This window comes from Cetorhinus maximus, chromosome 9, assembly GCF_964194155.1.
Source record: "Cetorhinus maximus chromosome 9, sCetMax3.hap1.1, whole genome shotgun sequence".
In the NCBI taxonomy this organism is placed as follows: domain Eukaryota; kingdom Metazoa; phylum Chordata; class Chondrichthyes; order Lamniformes; family Cetorhinidae; genus Cetorhinus; species Cetorhinus maximus.
In genome coordinates this window covers 132,974,411-132,991,335 of record NC_135887.1, presented here as the reverse complement: position 1 = coordinate 132,991,335, position 16,925 = coordinate 132,974,411, and the positions used below count along the sequence as shown (strand labels likewise).

General features: G+C 42.6%; 1 protein-coding gene across 1 annotated transcript in view; it reads right to left on the bottom strand.

Annotated features, from left to right (window-relative positions):
- Positions 1–9,409: 9,409 nt before the first annotated feature.
- Positions 9,410–16,925, bottom strand: part of kif18a (kinesin family member 18A) — a 106,719-nt gene continuing 99,203 nt past the window's right edge. The window contains exons 17-18 of the mRNA XM_078549544.1: positions 11,677–11,783; positions 9,410–10,004 (exon numbers count right to left, since the gene is read on the bottom strand). Coding sequence (XP_078405670.1) covers positions 9,874–10,004; positions 11,677–11,783 — 238 coding nt within the window. The 3' untranslated portion in view covers positions 9,410–9,873. The remainder of the gene's footprint in view (positions 10,005–11,676; positions 11,784–16,925) is intronic.

Here is a 16,925-nt window from a genome sequence, read left to right as displayed (position 1 = left end):
TGGAGGTGACCAGGTGTGTAGATGAGGGTAGTGTAGTTGATGTAGTTTATATGGATTTCAGCAAAGCCTTTGACAAGGTCCCACATGGGAGACTTATAAAGAAGGCAAATGCACATGGGATACAGGGTAATTTGATAAGGTGGATTCAAAATTGGCTTAGTTGTAGGAGACAGAGGGTGATGACAGAAGGATGCTTTAGTGACTGGAAGCTAGTGTCCAGTGGCGTACCACAGGGATCTGTGCTGGGTCCCCCATTATTTGTCATTTATATAAATGACATAGATGATTATGTGGGGGGTAGGATTAGTAAGTTTGCGGATGACACAAAGATTGGCCGGGTGGTTAACAGTGCGGTTGAGTGTCTTGGGCTACAGGGAGATATAGACTGGATGGTCAAATGGGCAGATAAGTGGCTGATGGAATTTAACCCTGAAAAGTGTGAGGTGATGCACTTTGGAAGGAGTAATTTGACTAGGAAGTATTCAATGAACGGCATGACATGAGGAAGTTCTGAGGAGCAAAGGGACCTTGGTGTGTGTGTCCATAGATCTCTGAAGGCAGAGGGGCATGTTAGTGGGGTGGTGAAAAAGGCATATGGGACACTTGCCTTTATCAGTCGAGGCATTGATTACAAAAGCAGGGAGGTCATGTTGGAGTTGTATAGAACCTTGGTGAGGCCACAGCTGGAGTACTGTGTGCAGTTCTGGTCGCCACATTATAGGAAGGATGTGATTGCACTGGGTGGGGTGCAGAGGTGATTCACCAGGATGTTGCCTGGGATGAAACATTTAAGTTATGAGGAGAGGTTAGATATACTTGGGTTGTTTTCGTTGGAGCAGAGAAGACTGAAGGGTGACCTGATCGAGGTGTACAAGATTATGAGGGGCATGGACAGGGTGGATAGGGAGCAGCTGTTCCCCTTAGTTGAAGGGTTAGTCAAGAGGGAACATAAGTTCAAGGTGAGGGGCAGGAGGTTTAGGGGGAATGTGAAGAAAAAATTTTACCCAGAGGGTGGTGATGGTCTGGAATGCTCTGCCTGGGAGGGTGGTGGAGGTGGGTTGCCTCACATCCTTTAAAAAGTACCCGGATGAGCACTTGGCACGTCATAATATTCAAGACTACAGGCCAAGCGTTGATAAATGGGATTAGGTAGTTAGGTCAGGTGTTTCTCACGTGTCAGTGCAGACTTGATGGGCCGAAGGGCCTCTTCTGCACTGTGATATTCTGTGAATAACTGGTGACACCATGTGCTTTTTGAATCTTGTGCCTTGGAAAAATTGTAGTGCTGTCATGTTGCCACCAGTTGGCTGTAGGGATGCAAATCATGGTACAGTTGATTAACTTACGGTGCAAGCCATGGCTCAGCTGGTAACATACTCACCTGAGTCCAGGTTGTGAGTTCAAGTGCTGGTCCAGAGACTTGGGCACAAAATCTAGGCTAACACTCCAGTATTGAGAGTGCTGCACTATTTTTCAGGTAAGACCTTAAACCGAGGCTCTGTATGTTGCCTCAGGTGGAAGTAAAAGATCCCGTGAGATTATTTTAAAGAACAGCAGAGATTTCTCCCTGGAGTTGTGGTCAATACTTATCCCTCAATCATTATCATTAGAGGCAGGTTATTTGATCATTATCACATTTATGTTTGTAGGATTTTGCTGCGCACTAATTGACTGCCACTTTTCCTACGTTATTATTGTGATTACACTTCCAAAAGTAATTCACTGGCTGTAAAGTGCTTTGCGAAGTCCCTGAAGTTATGAAAAGCATTAATTAAAGGCATGTCTTTTTTTTCCCCTATCTAATTATTGATTAACTCAGAGGCAGCCGAGAATGACTATTGTAACCTTCACACCCACTGACAATGTGATTTCTGCAGTGGAGGTGGACTGCAGGTCAAGTTCATCTTGTGGCATAACTCACTGATGACTTTCCTTGTGAATCCCAGCCTCTGCAACCACTGCTCCTGGGTTAGCTAGACAGCAGAACAACTTGGCCTGTACAAAGTTGAGCGGGGATATCAGCAGAGGGTTGCTTGACCAGCTTGTCGATCCTCCATCCCTTCAAAAAGCAAAGATATAGTATTTTCAATGGAAAAATCCATTGTCGAATTGTTAGCATTGCAGTTTGGGGTTGAAATGGGAACTACACAACAGGAAGAGAATGTTGAAGATACTGTCATTAACAACACCCACTGCCCTCACCCACAAAATTGATCAAAATCAGCTAAATAAGATATGAATTCTTCTATAACAGCGGCTATGTCCTTTAAATGCACATCTACTTTTTATTTATCTGTAAACACTGGATGCTTGTTCACCTAAAACCCTGCTGCCTGTATCCTAACTCGCACAAAGTCCCATTCATCCATCACCTCTGTGCTCACTGACCTACATTAGCTCTTGGTCAACACTTCAATCTTAAAATTCTTATTGCTGTGTTCAAATCACATCATGGCTTCACCCCTCCCTATTTCTGTAACCTCCTTCAGCTCTTCTGTGTTCCTCAAATTTTGACCTCTTGTACATCTCCCATCTCTTTAACCCCATCATGGCAACCAGGCCTTCAGCTGTCCAGATCCTCAGCTCTGGATTTTCATCCCTAAACCACCCCACCTCTCTCCCCTCTGTTAAGACACTCATTAAAATCTAGCTCCTCAAGAAAGTTTCTTGGTCACTTCTTCTAATACAGTTCAGTACCAGATTTCCTCAGATACTGAAGCAGTCCATGTCCAAATGCAGCAAGACCTGGACAATATCCAGGTTTGGGCTGTCATGCGGCAAGTAACATTCGCTCCACATAAGTGTCAGGCAATGACCATCTCCAACAAGAGAGAATCCAACCATCGCCCCTTGGTGTTCAATGGTATTACCATCACTGAATTGCCCACTATCAACATCCTGGGGGTTACCATTGACCAGAAACTGAACTGGACTCGCCATATAAATACTGTGGCTACAAGAGTAGGTCAGAGGCTAGGAATCCTGCAACGAGTAATTCACCTCTTGACTCCCCAAGGCCTGTCCACCATCTACAAGGCACAAGTCAGGGGTGTGATGGAGTACTCCCCACTTGCCTGGATGAGTGCAGCTCCCACATCACTCAAGAAGCTTGACACCGTCCAGGACAAAGCAGCTCACTTGATTGGCACCACATCCACATTCACTCCCTCCATCACTGATACACAGCAGCAGTATGTACCATCCGCAAGATGCACTGCAGGGATTCACCAAGGCTCCTTTGACAGCACCTTCCAAACCCACGACCACTACCATCTAGAAGGACAAGGGCAGCAGATAGGTGGGAACACTACCACCTAGAAGTTCCCCTCCAAGTTACTCACCACCTTGACTTGAAATATATCGCCGTTCCTTCACTGTCGCTGGGTCAAAATCTTGGAACTCCTTCCCTAAAAGCACTGTGGGTGTACCTACACCACAGGGACTGCAGCGATTCAAGAAGGCAGCTCACCATCGCCTCAAGGTCAACTAGGGTTGGGCAATAAATGCTGGCCCAGCCAGCGAAGCCCACATATCATGAATGAATAAAAAAAAGTCTGCAAATTTTCCTGTGAAGCACTTTTGGATGTTTTACTTTGTGAAAGGCATGACATAAACACAATTTGTTGTTTCATGGGTAAATGGTGTATGATAATGTTAATGAACTGACGGTTATAAAAGCAGGATGTGCGATGTCACCGCTACTTTTTTTTGAATGCCCATTTTTTGTGCCCCATCCCATCTGCCCAAAAGTTGGGTTATATGAGAAAAATCCATTTTTATCTGCCAGAAACCTGGAAAAATCAAGAAAAGATCTCAAGGTCTATCCATCAGTAAATATCAGAAGCATTTTACCTTCCATTTATGTAATAGGTACAAACAAAAATACACACATTTTGCAGCTTAATAGGCCTCAGAAAATAGGAATAAAATGTAACATATTTACATGGTGATGCAGAAACTTGAACAGTAGAAGGCATAATGCCATCTTAAAATAGCAACAGAAAGTTGTTCTGTAGTTAAGGCAGTGTCTACCAAAAATACCTAATCTGTTCAAGGCTCCTCCTGCTCATTGACTGTAACCTGGTTGCCAAGGAAATACTAAGGGGAACTTTAATGTTTACCAGTCTACAGTTGTAGCAAACAATTAAAGGGAAAACAGCTGTTGGGAGTTTAAACATTCAACATGTTCTGTTATGCCCAAAGAAGAAATGGTAAAAATCACTTACAATGCATGTTCTCTCTGGATGAAAAATAAACTGCATGGAATAAACTAAAAAACTAAAAGAACAAAGAAAAGACCTTAATCAGGTTCAGTCACTTGACTGACAAGGAAATTAAGTTGTTGTATCAATGTGCAATAACAGCTCTTAGAATCAGTACAGAAAGTCACTATTCGGCCTCCTCTGCTGCAGTTTGGCTGGGATTGTCTACTTTAATCTGATTACCCTGTGCTTTCTCTGTAACCTTTTATATTCCTCCTCCAATTCCTTTTTAAGCTATGTTCTAGTGTCTGCTTCAACAGCATTCCATGTTCTAATACCCCTTTGCATGAAAAGACTTCTAATCTCCCTATTGTTCTTTTAGTGATTATTCTGACTATATGCCTCCTCATTCATTAAAAAAAGTGTGCAAATATTTTTTTCAAAAGCATGCACTATGCTTTAGGCATAAACAAGTGTGTTCTTAATTGGGAAGATAATAGCCTATAGTAGAATGATTATTGGATAAGATTATTGGGCCAAATTTTCACTCCTGAGTTAGGAGCACAGAGTCTGGAAAATTCATGACTCCACAAACCTGACTAGGGAGAAAGTGCCCTAGATCTTTGGATTTTTGTTCCGGGGAGCTGGTGTTAACAGGAGTCGGGCCCATCGACACTGGAGGCAGCCACAGGGGTGGTGTGTGCCAAGGTGAACTGGTTAAAAGGGACATCGGCCCATCTGTTAAAAAAAACAATAAAACTAAAACCCTCTAGTCCTCACTCCCCATGCTCCATTCTTGCCAACTCATGCCACCACATGCACCCACCCACTCCCAAAACCCCTCATACGCTCCATACCAACCTAAGCCCTTCTAGCCACCCCCATGGTCTTTCAAAGCCCCTATGCCAATTTACTGCCAATACACGCCCCCCTGCCCACACCTTTTGCTCTTACACCCTCTAGGCAAACTCACCCAGTATCTACCATGGACAGACCTCAAGAGCTATTCTGAGATAAAATAAAACAAAGTTCAAAGTGCCTATTGCAGCAGACTTCTTTTTTCAAAAAACAATCATTGATATAAACCCAAAAATTTAAATTCCTTCAAATACTTAATCCCTTATGAAAACACACATTTGTATTCATAACCCTAAGTCAAAATTTCAGAGTTGTCAATCAAACTATGAATTTATAAGTCCTCCATTGTAATAATGATAGGTTATGGAATCAATCATGCAGCATTAATCCTATGATAGCTCTCAGGCTTACGTTAACAGAACGAAAGAATTGTTACGGCGCAGAAGGAGGCCTTGTGGCCCATCATATCTGCACCAGCTCTCCAAATAAGCAACTAGCCTAGGGTCATTCCCTGCCTTCTCCTCATAACCCTACATATTCTTCCTTTACAGGTAACAGTCTAATTCTCCTTTGACTGCCTTTATTCAACCTGCCTCCACTACAGTCAGGCAATGCGTTCCAGACCTTAAACACTCCCTGCATGAAGAAGTTTTTCCTAATGTCGCTATTGCTTCTTTTGTTAATTACTTTAAATCTGTGCCCTCTCATTCTGTACCCTTTCATGACTAGGAACAGTTTTTCCCTATCTACTCTGTCCTGACTCATGGTTTTGAATATGTCTATCAAATCTCCCCCTCAGCCTTCTCTTCTCCAAGGAAAGCAGTCCCAACTTCTCCAGTCTATCTTCAGAACTGAAGTTCCTTATCCCTGGAACCGTTCTCGTGAATCTTATTTGCACTCTCTCCAATGCCTTCACATCTTTCCTAAAGTGCGGCACTCAGAACTGGATGCAATACTTCAGCTAAGGGGTGGAATCGTCCCAGATTTGCACTAAGTGCAGTAGCGGGTGTGAAAAAATACATTTTACCCACTGGTCGCAAAGGCGGATTTTCATGCCATATCGTCCCCTTCCCACTTCATTAATTATGGAGCCACAGGAAACACATCATCTGGCTGGCGGGTGGCCACTGAATTGCCCACCACGCCATTACTCACCATTTGCTCACTCTGACTGCCATATCTAAACTGCAGCCACACACACAATTCTTAATGCTTGCAGCCCAGAACTACTTCAGTGAAGACACTAGCCCTGAAAGCCAAGAAGAATTCAGTGACCTGTCACTGGAATGCCTTTTGGAGGTCCAACGTGATGTCCTCCACCCCTACTCTGGCTGCAAAAGGTCCAGCAATCTCACCACTCTGGCTTGGGAGACGGTGGCAACAGTGGTCAGTGCCAACACTGCAGAGAAGAGGTTGGCCATACAGTGCAGAAATTGGATGACTGATCTCTTTCATGCTGCCAGGGTAAGATATTACTCAAAACTCACAAGGCCATCACACATTCACTGGCATCTCACTCACTGCCAGCTCAAGGGACATCATCACTTACTCTCTCTCACACACCCTCATATCTCTTCTGGAGACTGCCTCCTCAGCCCTCACCATGAGGAAACTTGTACAGATCAACATGTGCACCCATACACACCCTGGGATACCCCCATCCCTTGTGCAGCCCACGCCCTGCAGCCTCCTCAATTGCCTGAGGCCTCTTCTACCCTTTCATCAAGCAAGTCCTAGGCCTGCAGTCATTGAAAAGCCACCCCCACCTTATGGGCAGGATTTTACACGTTGGCGAGCAGGGGCGGGGCCCACTCGCCGACGCGTAAAATGATGTGTGGTGACGTCGGGGGGAACTCCCAACATCACCACGCCCCATTTAAATTTTCAGGAAGGTGGGGTCACAGCAAAATGTGACATTGTCACATGAAGGGACATGTTAGGGAAGTTTTATTTTTCTATTTTTGACATTTACAGCCGATCTCCTGGAGGCAGCACTTAGCCTCAGGGAGATGAGTGCGCTTTTTTGTGCGCATACGCGAAAGAGCACACTCTTGATTTTGGGATTCCCCCCCGCCCGCACAGAGAGTGCATAGCGCTTCTGTGCGGACGTCACGCTGGGCGGGCCTTAATTGGTCTGCCAACGTATAATTGGGGGCGCCGATCAGAAGCGCTCCTGTGTGCACTCGCCATTCAACTACCCCGACGGGTGGAAAATTCAGCCCAATGGCTCGTCTGGTAGGTAGAGATCTGCCTGTGAGCCCCCTCTAAAAGTGATGTGGTGCTACCTGCGAAGCCTGGCGCTGATGACCATGAGTGCTGCCCAAAGCCACAATGGTGAAGGTTTTTAAAACAAAATTTCCCTGACATGTCCCTTCACGTGACACTGTCACATGAGTTGGGACATGTCCATCACTTTAAAGCATAAATTTATTAAAATTTTAAAAACTCCCATGAAACCTCATTCCACCCTTGGATGAGGTTTCATGCCTTTTCTGAAGCCTGCCAGGGCTCCCGGCCTGCCAGCCAACATTAAGGTTGGACGGGCAGGTCCATTAATTATCTCAATTACTTTTTAAATGGCCTCAATAGGCCGTTGACAGGTCGGCGGGTGCACAGCCGATTCGGCTGCGCCCCACTGACCTGAAAATTGAAATTATGCGGGGTGACGTTGGGAGATCCACCCAACGTTCCCCCGCTCGCCGACCTAAAGATCCTGGCCAATGAGATGCTGAAATATTGAAGTTAGGTTGTTGATGTGCGATGGCAGGAAATACAGCCCACCATTGATGGGTGGAGCGGAGAATTGCAAACTTATTTCAAGATAGCGTAAAACCAATTTTTGGCCTTCTCGCCATATTGTCCCCCCTGTTCACCGGCCCTACGCCAACAGGACCGGAAAATTCCAGCCAAGGTCAAACTAGTCTCTTATACAAGTTCAACATAACCTCTTTGCTGTTGTACCCTATGCCACTATTAATAAAGCGTAGGATACTATATGCTTTAGTAACTGCTCTCTCAACCGGTCCTGCTACTTTCAATGACTTATGCACATAAACACCCAGGTCTTTCTGCTCCTGCATGCACTTTAGAGTTGTACCTTTATTTTATATTGTTTCTCTATGTTCTTCCTATCAAAATGAATCACTTCACATTTCTCTGCATTGTGTGCCCATTCCACCAACTTGTCAATATCTTTTTGTCGTTCTTCGCCACAACGCAATGCTTCCAAGTTTCGTATCATCTGCAAATTTTGAAATTGTCTCTAGCACACCATAGTCTAGGTCATTAATATATATCAGGAAGAGATTGGATCCCAACACCAACTCTAGGGGAACTCCATTACAAACCTCCCTGCAGTCCGAAAAACATCCACTAACCACTACTCTGTTTCTTGTCGCTCAGCCAATTTCGTATCCATGTTGCTCTGGCCCTTTTATCCCATGTGCTGTAACTTTGTTCACAAGTCTGTTTTGTGGCACTGCAATAAATGCTTTTTGGAAGGCCATGTACACCACATCAACAACGTTGTCCTCATCAACCCTCTGTTACCTCTTCAAAAACCTCCAGGAAATTAGTTATAAATTCAATTTTTCCTTAAGAAATCCATGCTGGCTCTCCTTAATTGACCCGCATTTGTTTAGGTGACTAGTAATTTTGTCCGAATTATTGTTTCTAGGCATTTTCCCACCACAGAAGTAAAACTGACTGGCTTGTAGTTTCTGGGCTTATCTTTACATCCCTTTTTGAACAAGGGGGTAACATTTGCAATTCTCCAGTCCTCTAGCACCAAGTGCAAAGGAGACTGGAAAATTATGGCCAGCACATTTCGATTCTCACTTTCCTCAGCATCACTGGATGCATCTCATCCAGTCCTGGTGCTTCATCAACTTTGAGTATAGACAGTCTTTCTAACGGTTCCTCCTTATCAATTTTAAATCCTTCCAGTGTATTAATTATCCTGTCTTTCACTGTGGCCTGGGTAACATCTTCCTTGATAAAGACATATGCAAAAATATCTAATTGAATAGTGCAAATAATACCTTAGAACTGACTGTGGCTAGAACGAGGTCACCAAGTTTACAGGCATAATAGTGTTACGTAACATTGGGTGCCTTGCAAAGTAATAATACAATAATTTTCAATTTAACAGCATCTCTAGGCATAACACCCAGGCAAGATTTTAATTGTCTTCTAGACATTACCCAGGCATGGTAAATTCATGACAGAGGAAGAACAAAATTGCAATAAAGAATGAAAAGCAAGTGCATGTGTAAGACTTTTAAGATATTAAGGAAAGATAAGTTTGTCTTCTGCAGATTATTTGAGACAGTATGCATTTCAAAGTCATGGTTAAAAGCTTGTTTATTGTATTGAAATGTATCACTATTTTACACAAAACACATTTCTTCTCTATGTACACAGATAACTGAAGCAGAACTACTTCAACAATGGTTACTTGGGTGATCACAAGTTTTGAAGCACATCAAGGCAGATTTTAAAGGAAATAAATTCCAATCAATGGTTTCCACAGATCAAGAACACAGTCCAGTCCATATCATTTAGAATAAGATAAAAACTATGTTGGTCTCAAAGGACAGCTACATAAGACAATACCATGTTTATTGCTAATCAGACTTGCCAACCAATCAGCACCCTCTTCTCCTGGAGTTGTTGTTGTTTAAAATTTGGCATTCTTGTGTTTGTCCTGATGAGTACAAGACGAAAAGCTTCAGCAACATAACTTTCTTTTCAGCAATATTCAAGTTCTCTACTACCTAGTGACTGTTTGGATACTATATTTGCAACCTGCAGCTTAGATATGCTGCACAGATTTCCTATGTCCTCTTTTGCCCATATTACTTGTTAGACCTTTGTAATTGAGGTCTCCTTTTAAAATACGTTTTCTTTTAGCCAAGTATTCCTCTCTGCGGTTCTGTGGTTTTCCTGTAAACATAAGATTGTAAAATTAGCATTGTATTAGTAAATAAATTCCACATTTCTTTTCCCTTTAAAAACCACAAGGATATAGGGGTAGAAATCCGTCTTGGTCAGTGGTGCAAAATCGGCAATATCAGATTGGGCGCCTGTTATATGCAGCCCATGTTATTCAGCTCTGCTGCAGTCACTGGAATTAAATAGCAGGCGCTGTGTATATTGAGCAGCCGATCTAATACTCCACTGTTTTGCGCCTCAACCCAATATGAAAATCTGCCCTATAATTTCTAAATTTAAAACAAGAATCATAATTGAGACTATTTCTGATAGAACCTGAGAAATGTAGCAAGGAAGTAAATGGAATAAGCAATTTGTATGGGCATACCAAGCTTTTCCATATATCTAAAGAGAAATTTATGCATCAGAGTAGTAGTTCTGATCAGGAAGTTGTCAGAGGTACAAGTGGATAACACAGGCCTATGCATCCTTAGTGAGTAAATTATCCTCTCCAGCCCTTGCGATTATCAGTCACTAACTTGAAGCTCACTTTGCAGAGGTTAAGTCACAAGCCTGATCTTACATCATGCATAATCTTATGAAGCAGAAGTGATCTCAGCAAAATGCTTATGTTCCTGTGCTCATGTTAGGAAGAATAGACATCAATAATGCCACAAAATGTATGGTGGGGAGGGGGTCAATTCTTGTCGTCCTGGTGCCCCAATTTAGGGTGCAGGAGGCTGTAAATGTCAGGAAATTCATTGGAAATCAGTTGGTCAGATTCCCACTTGTTTCAGGCCCTGCACTATCTTATGGTTAGAGCTTGGGTGGGCTTCTTATACTCCTGTCTGAAGCACTGCTTGCCATAATGTCACAAAAGATTTTTGTAGGCCCTGGCAAAGAGACCTCAGGAATTGCTGTGGTAATCTACTTTTTCAGGGTCAGGATCTGCATAGGGAGAGCTGCCAAGCTCTGCCACGTTCTGCAGCTATAGAGTTTGTACATGTGCAAGGACTATAATGATCAACTGTGGCCTGACAACTGCCTCACCTGCACCTTCCTCTAGGTATGCTGCAGACTCATGCCTGTACCTAGAGGTAACTTTCACTTCATCCTGGCCTGCTAATCCCCTGCCCATTTAGCCTTGGCAAAGATTGCTGATTGTTTGATCTGAATTTTAATGCTCATCAGTGGTTTTGTAAATTTTTGTCCCTCTTTCTGTGACACTCATCCCCATAAACTTGCATGTACCAATCCCCATAAATTTGACTTGCACATCAGTTTCCCCTCCAATCAGTGGTATTATTCTCCGACCCACCTGAGTTTGCACACGGAGATGTGAAGAATTGTACAAGTTAGGTTAGACTGGAAAATTGGCTACGACAAGCATGGGGAATTCCAGCACGTCTTAAACCAGTGAAAAGCAAATTAGAACTCTTTTAGTCCTGAAATCACCCCATAGCAGTGATAGTACTTTAAGTATTAATCTTGTAAATAGCATTTATAATAAAAATGCCTTTAAAGGGACAGAAATCTTGGAGGTCACTATGATTTTGTCTGGTACAGAGAAGAAAAATCTGACTAAAAGTCAGGAGTTTGTATTTTTAAACTTTGAATATTCACTTTTGACAAGCAGTGTCTCTTGTTATAAAAAAAAACTTTCTTAATTTGCTTTACTAATTACCTGGTAGTAGCACTCGTGTAGGTTTATTCTCCATAACAGGTAACATGTCTTGACATACACGCTTTGCTGCAAGAAGTCCTCCATTGTCATCTCCCTGTCTTATGAAACTAAATGAGAAGCGAAGAAAGATTAGCAATATTTCAATATGCCAAATGCACAACTAACTAAAGAAACCTATGGAGAAAAATGAATAATCTAGACTGCCACTGGTACAGTTTGCAACATGAAATGTATGCTAATTACAAATGATGCCACTGAAATGAGGTCAGAGTCCAGTTATGTTGCTTTTCCATGGCATTATGAAGGGGCACATGCAATACATTGCTATAAGTGAAACACATTTTATTGACTTAAAACACTTAAGGCACAAAATTGGATAGGGGCTGAAAGTTGGCTTGGCAATGTAGGTTTACCCTGCGTCCATTGATTCTGATGCAGGCAGCACTCAAACGTGCTGTTTACTGATTTAAATGATTGCAGTGGGCAAACCTGAAGCTAGCTTTCACTATTTAAAGCCAGTCTACACTTCTTAAAAGGGAGGTGCATTGTGCTTGAAGCAGAAATTGGACTCATTATAAATGCGATTTTGATGTCAGGAATGAGGAATATGCAATAACGGCTCAGCATGGCAGAGCGGGCTGCAAGATTTTTGGATGCTGCACTGAAGGTCTTGGTGCAGGAGGTGAAGAGGAGGAGAAATATGGTCGATAGGAAGTACCCTATACAAACTTTGCGGAGGCAGTGGGACCAGTTAGCCATGGCACTCAATATCAGGAATCTAACCCCGAGGATCCTGGATGTAGTGTTGCAAGAAGTTCAATGGCCTCACATGGGTGACCAAGGTTAGTGAATGTATATTCAAATGTCATATCCCATCAACAGCACCACTACCCTCATACAATGCTCAACGCACCACACCACCATCACCTACCGGAAATCCTCTATCAATCACGATTCATACCTAACAGTCATGGTTACACCTCACCCTCACATACTTAGCATTTCTGCAAGCCTCAGACATATATCTCACAGCTTGCACACAGTGCCTGCTACTCAGTTACATCATCCAAACAGATTGCACGACATTCAGTGACACATCTCCCTCTCTTGCAGCTCATGGTGGTGCCTAACCAGAGGCAGCAGCAGCTAACTCATGGGAGCCAGACATTGCTGCATGTCCTTACACCCATAGAGATGGTAGTCACTATCATTGGTGTGGCCGTCACTGAGGCTGTGGCCAATGACGGGGCCGAAAACATCAAAGATGATAATATCCTCGTACCTGATCCTCCTCCTCACATCCAACTTTGATTTCATCCCAGTCTCTTCCAATTTACAAGCTGTAGTGGTGTAATCATTGCTTTCCCTCCCTTGCTTCACCACAACCCTACCTTTTGCCTTTCTCCTTTTAATACCCAAGAACTTCAACCTGGTCAGACAATGGTAGAAAAAATAGAGGAGCAGGAATACAGTAATAAAGAGACACTGTTGCTTGCTCTCACACTGGTAGCTACCAGTTCAGATACTGACACTGCATGTACTTTAGAGGATAGCTTAGAGGCATGATCTGCATGTGGTGAGATACTGGTATTATAATTATGAGGTTTATAAGATTGTTATGTTTTGGGACAGTCTCTAAATTAAGGTAAAATGAAGGGGGTCATGTGACCTGTTCTGAAGTGAGCGGTTTGATTGTTAGAGATTAAAGGTGGTCCCAACTGTTTTACTGGGAAGTTGCAAGGTGTTTACACTTGGAAACAATGGCAGCAGCATGAGTGTCAAAAGTGGGATAGACTGAGAGTCGCCAAAGTCTCAGAAAAGTGTTCAGGATGTCGGTTTGTAAACAGTTGTGCTTCAAACTGTCTATTTACTTCCAAAATTAAAGACAGTTGGGGGTTCACGAATAGCTAATCAGCATCTCACCTGGATTCAAGGTCCATGTAATTCGCATTGCAATTGTGATAGGTTTTGAGATGGGTAGGGGACAGAGGAAGCCATTACCATATTGGGTCACAGACTTTCCTAAAAGATCACAGGTTAGTCTGCTAGGGAGAGAGAGAGAAAGCAACGAGAGGCCAAAACTCTCTTTGGTTCACTGTACCAGAATGCAAGTGGAATCTTGCACTTTGATTGAAAAGGCCAAATTTGAGTTAAAATGAAGCTGGAAAATTCAACCAGATTGCACTAGAGGGAGAGTCTCCAGTAATACTCTCGCCACGAAAGACAGTTCTAGGGTTAGAAGTTACCAGGCTGAGAAGAGCAGAAGCAAACTCTCAGGAGCCAAGAATCATTTTGGATTGATACTAGGAGAATTGAATGTCTACTTAAAGGACAGAATAATGAATATCTGTGGAGTGTGTTTTTTTCAGTTATGCTAAAAGTAAGAATGCAGGTATTCTGTTCTGTGGTTTAAAGTATAAGTTGCCTACAAAGATTGTGTTTAGTCACTGGTGCTTTAAGTCTTTTGTTACAGTAAATGTCTTAAAAATGAAATCCTGTCATATCATCTGGAAGTTCGAATTTGTTTTTAAAAGTTTTCAGTCTCTGCGGAAAACGTAACACTGGGCATGAATTTCTCTTTTTAAATGGCCTAGTTACTTGATCTTCCACCTCCAATGGTCTGTGTATCTGCACAGCAAAGTCTCTTAGCTTCTGTCATCTGTGCATTTCTTTTCCCTCTGTTCCAAAATCTGTTACTTCACATTATTTCACTTTTCCAAATTGCAGTTGGGCTAATAATAATCAAAACTGAAATATTGTATCATGCTCTCTCAGAAACCGAAAAGCCAGTTGATGGGAGCAAGTATTGGCCTTTTACTTTGAAAATGCTTTTTTGTCATGCTTCTAATTTCTATTATTTAACCATAATTCTCAACAATTTTTTTTAGGGTTTTCAACTTATTACAGTAGATATTACCTTATGTCATACTCGCTTCCCGTTTCAGCCTTTCAAAAGTGCTTCTTAGCTTTCTTTTTTCTTTGTTGCTCTCATTTTCTTAAACTTTTGATTCTTTTTCAAACTCAACATTTTTTGAAAACTGTTCAGAACAAATCCAACAAGCAGCGAATATTGGTCTGGATTTTGCCATTGCAGTGACTGAAACTGTCAGCATTCACCGTCATTAGTCTGTGAAACTAACGGCGACTTCCAGTGTCTGTACATGTAAGTTAAACGTGGAAGCCCAGAGGTTGCTGTCAGTGATTCCTCACTCTCCATAAGGTACGCTATTGAAATCCTTGCAGATAGAAATAGCTTATTTTCACTTTCTATGCTAATAATCTCATTGTAAAACCCTTGAAAAAGTTACACCTTGTTGAATGGGGTGTAACTGGGTTGTTAGTGGTTTATTAAGTCATAATTACTGCTGAACAACCTCTCTGGCCCTGCAAAACTAATGATATACTTGTGGAATGTTAAATTTCTTCATTCAATGGTAAATATTCCATAGATTTTTAAAATAATCAAAATCAAAAGTTTGTTTATATTTCAACTCCTGCCTATATGTCTCAATCTTTATTTTGCTTTCAGTTTTTTAAAATTCCAAGACCATTATTCTTTGCTGAATCTGTATGCAAACTCATTGACTTCTCAGTGATTCAAGAGAATCAGCATAAGTTGACAATGAATTTTATAAGCTGCTGCACATAAGTTGGCTATACGTGTGAGCGAATAATTATTTTGGATTTTGAATTTGATCTCAATGTACTTAGAGGAAATTCAGCGGTGCCAATGTTATTGGTTATTTTGCTCTGGAAAGGCATCAGTGATTTTTAGGTTATCAAGGGGACACCAATTGTTGGGAAAATGCTGGAATTCATTATTGAAAAAGTGGTACAGGGCATTTAAAAAAATAGTTTGATTAGGCAGAATCAATACAGTTTTACGGAAGAAAAACAGTGTTGGCAAATCTATTGAGTTTTTTTGAGGGTGTACCTAGCAGGGTAGATAAAGGAGAACCAGTGGATGTGGTATATTTTGATTTTTTAAAAAGTATTGGATAAAATGCCACATGAAAGATAAGAAATCATGGGGTTGGATAGAGGTTAAAAAAGTTGTCATTTTCAGGTTGGTAGGTTGCCACATGGATCATTGCTAGGGCTTCAGCTATTTATAATCTGTATCAATGACTTAGTTAAAGGGTTAAAGGAACCAAGTGCAATGTATCTAAGTTTGTTGATGAGACAAAGCTCGGTGGAAAGTAAGCTGTGAGGAGGACACAATGGGCTGGATCTTCCCGATCCCGTGCAGATGGGGTTGGAAGTGGGAGGGCCTGGAAAATAGTGGGGAAAGTCATGTTGGGATGGTTCCTCGCTTTACAGAGGTGGGCAGCCAATTACGATGACTGAGCCTCCAATAGGTGTGATTTTGCAGCCTTGGTGGCATTTGCTGCTGGCAGAGCAGCCCCCTGCCCCATATGGAGGCCACCCTGCAGCATGCCGGGGACCCATGGGAGCCAGAGGCTCCATGCCCCAATTTTGCAGGCAGGAAAGGCCGCTTCTGAAGCCCAAATAATTATTCCAGAGGGATTTTCCCTTTGCTCTGAGGGTCTACTAGCTTCAGCCCTCACTATTTTTGACCTTCTTGGATGCTTCCAAGGGCTTGTCCATGTTGAGGCACCCTTTCAGTTTCAGACCTGCCTCAGCAGTACTCACCTCTCCAAGTGGGGTTGCTGAAGCTCCAGAGTTCCAGGCCTCTGAGAGCCTACCAACTGCTCTTAAATGAACGGCAAGCATGGAGGCTGCCTCTGGGGAAACTGCACCGTTAGGTACACTGCTGGCAAGTGTGGGTTCACGACCCCCATTTGTTCCTGACATTGGGGTTCCAGAGCCCGTGAAAAACTCCAGCCTAAAGCATTTGCAAAGGGACAAATAAAGTGATTGGACAAGAAAGTGGCAGATGAATTATAATGTGGGGAAATGAGAGGTTTTTCATTTTAGTAGGCAGAACAGAAAACACAATATATTTTAAATTGTGAGAAACTAGTAAATTTTGGTGTTCAAAAGCATTTGGGTGTTCTTGTACATGAAACGTGCAGATATAGCAGGTAATTAGAAAGACAAATGGTATGTTGGCTTGTAATTCAAAGGGGTTGGAGTACTTGAGTAAGGAGGTCTTGCTGCAATTCTACAGGCTTTGGTGCAACCACACCTGCGGGAGAATTTTCTGGTCGGTGAGCAGGGGTGGGGCCTGCTCGCTAATGCGCGGTGAAATCAGGCGTGCGTCCCGACGTCACTGTGTGTCATTTAGA